This window comes from Mizuhopecten yessoensis, unplaced genomic scaffold (assembly GCF_002113885.1).
Source record: "Mizuhopecten yessoensis strain PY_sf001 unplaced genomic scaffold, ASM211388v2 scaffold2929, whole genome shotgun sequence".
Classification (NCBI taxonomy): Eukaryota; Metazoa; Mollusca; class Bivalvia; order Pectinida; family Pectinidae; genus Mizuhopecten; species Mizuhopecten yessoensis.
The window spans coordinates 186,170-195,645 of record NW_018404790.1 but is presented as its reverse complement, the minus strand read 5'-3'; the positions used below and the strand labels follow the sequence as shown (position 1 = coordinate 195,645).

Sequence of the window (9,476 nt, the reverse complement as noted above, 5' to 3'; positions counted from 1 at the left end):
GAATGTTTTTGTATAAATCTACAAAAGAATTTCTTTTTGTACAATGTTAAGAAAAGTGATTTCCTCAATCTTCTAAAGAAGGCTGATACTATTTCACAAAATTTTACAATGATTAATTTAAATAACAAAAGTTTGTTTTTGAAAAAAAAAGAGTAAGAAAATGTCAAAAAACCCATATTGATATACATAAGCATACCGTTTACATATTTTTTTTTAGCTATCTAAATAATTCCAAAGTTCTGATACAAAACATAAAGATAATAATAAATACATTAAAAAGAAAAAAATCAGAGAATTTCATTTTGGGCACAAAGTTTGAAGTATTTTAAAGAAAAAATACATGATATGAAACAAAACATCATTTGAACAGTGTACGCTACGTCTGTGTCGCAAACATAACAACAGAATGTACATTTACACAACTCACAAGGGCAAGGTTGAGCTTCAAAATTAATTATACCTTCAAATACACTAACCTTGGAAAACACAAACATCGTATTTTGTCAGGTGTATTTTACATAAACCATTTCTTCCGATGGTTGTTTCAGGTTGAAGATTTCTAGTCACAATTAACAAATAAATGACAGGGAGCAGTTTGATTTGATGGCTGATGTAGGTGAAGTCTCCTCGGTAACAGGCAACATATAGAGTCATCTCCGTGGTAACAGAAAGAATGGTCAGATGCTGTGATGAAAAACAGCAGTTGCATTCTGTGTTAAACTACACCACAGCCAGACTCTGTGGTAAACCACACCACAGCCAGACTCTGTTGTAAACCACACCAAAGTCAGACTCTGTGGTAAACCACACCACAGCCAGACTCTGCTAATTAACAGCATAGTCAAACACTACCATGACCAACAGCTTGAATATGATCAAAATCCACAGTAGCAGACAGCATGATCAGACTCAACAGTAACTGACAGCATGATCAGACTCAACAGTAACCGACAGCATGATCAGACTCAACAGTAACCGACAGCATGATCAGACTAAACAGTAACCGACAGCATGATCAGACTCAACAGCAACCGACAGCATGATCAGACTCTGCAGTAAACGACAGCACGGTCAGACTTCAACAGTAACTGACAGCATGATCAGACTCTGCAGTAACCGACAGCATGGTCAAGACTCTGCAGTAACCGACAACACGGTCAGACTCTTCAGTAACCGACAGCATGGTCACTCAACAGTGCATGATCAGACTCAACAGTAACCGACAGCACGGTCAGACTCAACAGTAATCAAAAGCACCAAAGCCTCTGCTGTGATCAACAGCATGAAAGCCTCTGCTGTAATCAATAGCGGTTGAAGCCGCTGCTGTAATTAACAGAATGGAAGCCTCTGCTGTAATCAATAGCGGTTGAAGCCTCTGCTGTAATCAACAGCATAGTATGATTAAAGCCTCTGATGTAATCAACAGTGTTGAAGCCTCTGCTGTAATCAACAGTGTGGCAGACTCTGCTGAAATGGACAACATGGTCAGACTCTGCAGTAATATTTCTACAAACTTCTGATATGAATTGATATATCTAGTTGATAACTACATTGAGCTTATGATAATGATAAACAATGTTTCTTGCAAACCAAATATGTTTATACAGTGGAGAAGTGTGGAGATAGCTGGAGCAGCCAGTACAAACAAACCAACTATGAGCCACAAAGTTAGGTCAGGAATATAAAGAGCTTTCTACTTCATAATACTTATCAAATCTTACTGTCCACGGAGGCTGCAGGCTGCACGAAATGATCGATGAGTGTTCTATAAATCTATGAAGCATTTTTTTCTGTGTAAATAAAGTGATCCCTGATCACATTCAATTATCGTATCATTAATTAACAGTTTCACAAAGTTTGCAACTTTCATTTTGTTGAGTCTCCTGAAGGCAAGAATTGCTTGTCAGTGTCCATTTGTATTTCCTCAAACGATGAACCGGACTCATTCCCATCTGAAACATCCCCCGACTTTTCACCGGCACCCTCGCTCTTTTGAGGGCTAATATCTGGGCTTGTCACTTGTTCAGAATTAAACCCAGAATCTAACAGATCTGAATTTTCATTTCTCTGAATTGTCTCCCTTGCTTCTGATTTCACAGACAACTCGGATGGTCGTGGACTTCCTTCTTCAGCAGTGTCATCGTCATCGTCCGACGCCTCCCCCATGAAAGTAGTGGCAGAGGCCTCACTGCGGGAGACACTGCTGTCGAGCATACTCTCATCATAGGACACACCCTCAGAATCTGCATCTTCGATATCGTCTAGATTTAGTCCGGTTTCCTCAGCTTCCTCCACATAAAACTCACTCTGCTTAGCCAGCGGAGCCATGAAATGCATTTTGTCTGCATCGTAGATCTCCAACATAGGATGGGCACAGAGGCGGTGCTCCTGGAATAACAACACATATACTATTTATATCAGTTGTTGTTATTGTGTTGTGTTTTGTTATAGTCCATAATATAGAAATGTGTTTTGGTCTTGATCTCTAAGGCGCAGAATTTATTATAGCCTTGTAAAAGTAAACTAACAAAATTATGGAAATATATTGAAAGCAAATTGTTACAAAGTAAAACGAATAAATCAAGCTTTTGTAATGGATAAGGGTCAATTAATTTGATGTTATAGAATCAAACTACATGTTCTTGTAGGTAGGATTGCAGGATAATTGTAACAATGATTTAAGTAATACACATTCTCCTACTGCACACATTGTTTAATTTGATGATTACACCCATCTATGTAAACTGTTCAATAAAGAAATAAGTTTTGACATTCAAAATAATTCTCCAGACAAACATAAAAATATTGAAATATGTTGGTGGTAAGAGAGGAGGTAAATGGAGCACAGGCCCCGCTTGTATAAAAAAATCTCAAGTTGAGATTTTCTTAAGTTGAGATTTCCTTAGCTGAGATTTCCTCAAATATGGGTTGTATAAACATTCCTCAAGTAACTTGAGGACGTCCTCAGCTGAGGAAAAGTTGAGGAGCTTTCGCGATGTTGTAAGCGGCCCGATTGGGAACTCTTTTTGAAGGAGGTCGATAAACTTGTGTAAACAACGTGAAACTTTTTCCCGTAAACTGTCAAAGCACGAGACGGGGTGAAGGTAAGTTTCACAGTGTCGTCTGCTACTATAGGCCTAATGAACATGTCAGAAATTAACAGTAAGAAAGCGAGGAGTACAAATTGGAGCGAGAGGGAGAAACTGGTGTTAATGGAGAGCGTGCGTGAGAGAGAAGATGTATTGTTTGGAAGGTTGTCGGGGAGTGGCGGTTGCACAGGTGTGTCGGCTAAACGTAAAGAAAAAGAATGGGAGGAGGGCATTATATTGAGGTTTTATTGAAAATAGAATAGTGGGAAAACAAACCTTGCCTAGAATTACAGAGAAATTCAATAACTGTATATAGAATTTTAGGACAAAAATCTTTTTTACAATCTACAATTACAAGTTTATATTGGGGTAGGGCTAGGAGAGTGGAATGCAATTATCGGGCAGGAAGCCTTAAATATAATCATATCATAACATGTATACATACCTGTATATAGGATTCCATAGCAGGGTACACTTTGAAGATGGCCATGAAAATAGACAGTGTACTTCTGTAGGGGAAGAATGTGCTCACAGCGAAGGACACACTGGGAAGTTTGAACATCTTGTATCCTTCATCCAATAACTTCTTTTTGAAATCTTCATCTTCGGGTTTACCATCCTCTGATAAAATTGCCCCGACAGCATAACGCAGCTTGCTGGATGGCACCTGGAATTCAAAAACAATTTTTCTTACAAAAGTGGTCAAGTAAGAAGATCTAATTAATCAAATTTATCCAATGAATATTTGAACAAGACAAACAGATTCACTTTATAATTAAAGGCTTTTGGGTCCATGGCACTGACTCTCAAATGACTATTTATTCCTTCGAATTCCTGTTATACAGACTGCATGGTGTTTGTGACGCTTCTTCTACAAAGAAGAAGGGGAACCCTTTGTGGCGAGTTTAAAAATGTTGTGTACTGTTGTTTTTTAGGGTCAATGACACATATATTTGTTGGAACGGTGAATTGGAAGAGTAGCGTAAAGAATGTGCATTGTTCATGCACACATAGTGTTGAATTGATCAAACTTTGGTATTCAGCTAGTAGAAATTTTCTTTAGCTCAGCAATAGAGCATCTGACCAGAACTGTGCGATCATTGGTTTTATCCCATGTCGTGGCACACATCTTTTGTATTAGTAACAAAACATTAAGATTGAGCAGTGCATTTGTATGCTATGATAAATAGACATAGTGGTGTTTTATCTGTTTATCTTGGTAGCATTGTCCGGACAAGACAATATGATTGGCAAATAGCCAGACAGGTAAGCAACCCGTTACCCACCTACATGTACTTGCATCTGTGTTGGCGTTCTTGTATCATTTCTATTTTTAGATTCGACTGATTTTAAATTTAATCTGCTTATCTTGCAGAAATCAAATAATTAATGACATATGTTAAAGTGTGCGTTTTTTTTAGCCTTTCGACACAAACAACAGTAAACTTGTTTACCAATTTGGGGTCGTCATAGTAGATACAGACGACTTTGGGTCCGCTCGTCGGAGCCAGAAGGCTGATGTCACTGCACAGTTGACCTGCTTCTTTGTAGGGTCCTTGCGCAAACTTGTATGCAATGGTAGCCTCTCCTATTGGTGGCTTACCGGTCCCAACACTAACATGTTCTAATAAACCAGAGTAAATAACCAAAGCAATCAGTGTCAACAACAAACAAAACAATATTATTACTATCCCCGCCACCAGTAGTACTTCCGCCATTGCTGTCAATAGTCCATTCGTATGACATCAACAAATTTAAAGTCACGTGAGTAACGACTCAAACGTACAAGAGGTTCCGAATGCTTAAAGGGAAGTTACTCTGCAAAGCCTGAAATTTCCCGGGAAAAAATACCACGTATACGTAGTCATTTGGTAGTCCATGTTAAATTCAACAATTAAAAATATCGGCTGTTAAAGTAGTGGTTTTTTTAAGAACCTTAATATCAGAATGGAATAATAAATGAACCTTGTTAATTTAGATGTCAGAAACATATTTACTATCCTGATTTTCTGACTCTGGTATAGTTTATATAAATTTGCCCTGACTGATAATAACGGGACATATCAATACGCTTGTACATCAGTGAGGCTGTATAAACACGGACATATCAATACTCTACCATCAGTGACGCTGTATAAATACGGACATATCAATACTCTTACATCAGTGACGCTGTATAAACCGGGACATATTTTAAAATACTCTCACATCAGTGACGCTGTATAAACCCGGACATGTCAATACTTACATCTATTCCATGATGATATAAGAGATTTTAGTTTTATAAGGTTTTTTTTTTATCAAAATTCAGTTTTGTAATTCTGTGTAAGTCTACATCATAGTCTATCCCTAGCAAATTGAAAGTTGTACTTCCCCATTGTAAATTGCAATCTGTTGTGTAAGTGTTTCCACTATATTTTTTGCTGCCAATCCACACGACCTGGGTCTTGGAGAAATTCATTTTTAATCCTGATATTTTTGCATAATAGGGGAGAGATCTTTTAAAGTTTCATCCAGAGAATTTCTGCACATACTATTATCTCTAGCAATATATACAATACAAATATACGTGAAAACCCTCTGTGGTTCAAAAGTGAAATTAAAATTGACAGAAAATTTACATTCAAAAATTCATGGTTTAAAAAGGGAGTACAATTTGTATATAACGCGGTTATTAAACAGGATGGATCACTCTACCACTTTGAAGAATTTCAAGAAAAATATAACATTAATACTAATATTTTGACATACCAAGGCCTAAAGAATGCTGTGCATCATTTTATAAGAAAAAATCATCATATTTTACTTCAGAAAAAACGGTTATCTTTCCAAATATACCTATAAATCTTAAGTTAATACTTAAAAATAGTAAAGGAGCACAAGACATATATTTAATATTAATTAAAAATAATGTTAAACCTACTGCTCAAAGAAAATGGATATTAAATGAAAATATAGATGATGAAACATGGAAAAAAATATATGAATGTCCTTTTAAAACCACCACCAACTCCAAACTACAGTGGCTACAGTACAGAATAAACCACAGAATTCTCACTACAAACACATTTTTATTCAAAATTGGCAAATCACACAATAACCTTTGCACTTTCTGTAAAATTCACCCTGAAACAATAGTTCATATGCTATGGGATTGCGAAAAAATTGATAGGCTAATTGACGAGCTGAAAACAAATATTATAACTAAAAACCTTACACTAAGATTTGAAAAACAAGAATTCCTTTTTGGTAAACATACATATAACCACTCAAAGTTTTATAAAGAAAACATCATAATACTACTTATAAAACAATACATATATAAAACTAAATGCCTAGAAATTGACCTTAATCTGACTAGTCTCAAAAACCATATAAAATTTGAATTAAAAGCACAAAAGATCCTTGTGTATAAACAGAATAAATTAATAAATAAGGATGAGTTAAACCATCAAATAGATAACTGAATGCAATTATAATATGACTATATATATATATATATATGACATATTTGTTCTATACATATATGCATCTATTGTACCTTATCGTCTCCTCACTGTAATAATAATCATCAAATATTTCATACATTTTAATTCGCCAGGCTTAAGTTAAAATATAAAGACCTAGGAGTGCTCCCCATCCCCTGTAAAGTTTTGTGTGGTTTTTTTTTCGGTTTCAGTTTATTTGGTTTTTCTCTTGTGTGTTTGATGTCATAGGTTTATATATATTGTTTTTGCATCAGTGTCTCAGTGTATGTCTTTATGTATGTACATGACATTGGCAATTTTTTGCTTAATATCTGCTTATGTGTTAATAATAATATCTTATATGATGATGATGATGATGTCTGATGATGATGATGATCTTTGTTTAATATGTATGAACAATCATGTACTTAGGAACAATGTCATATATGTTTTGTCTTGCCTTGTAAAAAATGAAAAAATAATTTAAAAAAAAAAAAAAAAAAAAAAAAAAACTCTTACATCAGTGACGCTGTATTAACACGGACATATAAATACTCTTACATCAGTGACGCTGTATAAACTGGGACATATCAATACTCTCACATCAGTGACGCTGTATAAACACGGACATATCAATACTCTTACATCAGTGACGCTGTATAAACTGGGACATATTAATACTCTACCATCAGTGACTCTGTATAAACCGGGACATATAAAGACTCTTACATCAGTGACGCTGTATAAACCGGGACATATTAATACTCTACCATCAGTGACGCTGTAATGTTTTGTCTTGCCTTGTAAAAAATGAAAAAATAATTTAATAAACACGGACATATCAATACTCTACCATCAGTGACGCTGTATAAACCCGGACATTTCAATACTCTTACATCAGTGACGCTGTATAAACCGGAACATATCAATACTCTAACGTCAGTGACGCTGTATAAACCGGGACATATCAATACTCTACCATCAGTGACGCTGTATAAACTGGGACATATCAATACTCTCACATCAGTGACGCTGTATAAACCGGGACATATCAATACTCTACCATCAGTGACGCTGTATAAACCCGGACATATCAATACTCTCACATCAGTGACGCTGTATAAACCGGGACATATCAATACTCTACCATCAGTGACGCTGTATAAAGCCAGACATATTAATACTCTTACATCAGTGACGCTGTATAAACACGGACATATCAATACTCTTACATCAGTGACGCTGTATAAACACGGACATACCAATACTCTACCGTCAGTGACGCTGTATAAAGCGGGACATATCAAGACTCTCACATCAGTGACGCTGTTTAAACCGGGACATATCAATACTCTTACATCAGTGACGCTGTATAAACCCGGACATTTCAATACTCTCAAATCAGTGACGCTGTATAAACCCGGACATTTCAATACTCTTACATCAGTGACGCTGTATAAACCGGGACATATCAATACTCTTACATCAGTGACGCTGTATAAACCCGGACACATCAATACTCTCAAATCAGTGACGCTGTATAAACCCGGACATTTCAATACTCTCACATCAGTGACGCTGTATAAACTGGGACATATCAATACTCTTACATCAGTGACGCTGTATTTACACGGACATATACATACTCTTACATCAGTGAGGCTGTATAAACCGGGACATATCAATACTCTTACATCAGTGACGCTGTATAAACTGGGACATATAAAGACTCTCACATCAGTGACGATGTGCATGCATTTATACAAGCATAGAAATTGAAATGAAATCGAGGTGAAAGCTGCTATTTGTTAAACACTCAAACTGTGGGTTAAAATGTACCAAGTATTGTTTGTAAAACTTCATTGATCGGTTATATTTGAGATAGATTTACAAACTATAATTATTTTTAAAGTTAAAAATTTGATGAATGTTCAAACTTACAGCTCATTCCGTCTTTGCGTATTGAAGAGTTATCTTCTCTTGGGAGCAGGTATTGATTGTTACGTCACTTGTTTGTGAGAGTAACGTCATCAATTTTTGAGAAAACAACGTAATTTTCTCGCTCAGACCAATGACGTAACAATCAATACATGCTCCCAAGAGAAGATAACTCTGCAATACGCAAAGACGGAATAAGTACAGCAAACTTCTGCCTATGGCCTCAATTAGTAAAGGGGGCGTGGCTGTAAAAATAGCATTCTATATGAGATAGATATCTCTTATGTTAATATGTTTGTCAATCAAAACTGAAGAAACGTTGTCGCTTGCCATTAAAATAGAATTACTCCTACTACTACTAGAACGCCTGGGGAACAACGAACGTGATTGATGTAGGACAAACTGTTATACAGGGCAATAGGAATACATTAACTCACTTTTACTTTACTTTATAAATGGACCTTGCTCATGTATGCTTTGAAATTTAAATTCTTTGAAATACGGGACAAGATAATTTTAGCGAAGGTTATTCGGCTTGTACTGTAAAATAAACGAGAAATATACAGTGACGTGTCATTGAAGTCTTTCACGTTCCGTTATTTTCCGATAGGATATTGGGTTAGTTATTTTTTTAATATAAATTTTCCTGACTTCGTTTTCGTCTTATTTTGACGATTTTTGCACAGAGTTACAACACTATCCCCCGCTTCTGTTGGTTATATGAATAAAAGCATCTTCAATTTCTTTTAAGTTCCACCGTGATTATCGTATTGGCCAAAACAAGTTTTACGGAAGAAATTTAACATTGTGTTTATAGGAATGACGTCAAAAGTACTGTTTATATGGATTTCAAAAAATGATGTCTTAGTGCCATGGACACATTTTATTGTATTAATTTTCAACTTTCGATGAAGCTCAATGAGTGACCAGCTGTATGTGTGTATGTGTGTCAATTTTAGAAGGTGCTTAATGAGTTACCACT

General features: G+C 35.9%; 1 protein-coding gene across 1 annotated transcript; it reads right to left on the bottom strand.

Moving 5' to 3' along the window:
- Positions 1-211: 211 nt before the first annotated feature.
- Positions 212-4,823, bottom strand: LOC110446686 (testis-expressed protein 264-like). The gene is made up of 3 exons (XM_021491962.1): positions 4,544-4,823; positions 3,535-3,756; positions 212-2,388 (listed from the first exon to the last, which is right to left on the bottom strand). The coding sequence occupies exons 1-3, from the start codon at positions 4,805-4,807 to the stop codon at positions 1,867-1,869; spliced, it is 1,008 nt and encodes a 335-aa protein (XP_021347637.1). The 5' UTR covers positions 4,808-4,823; the 3' UTR covers positions 212-1,866.
- Between the last annotated feature and the right edge of the window lie 4,653 nt (positions 4,824-9,476).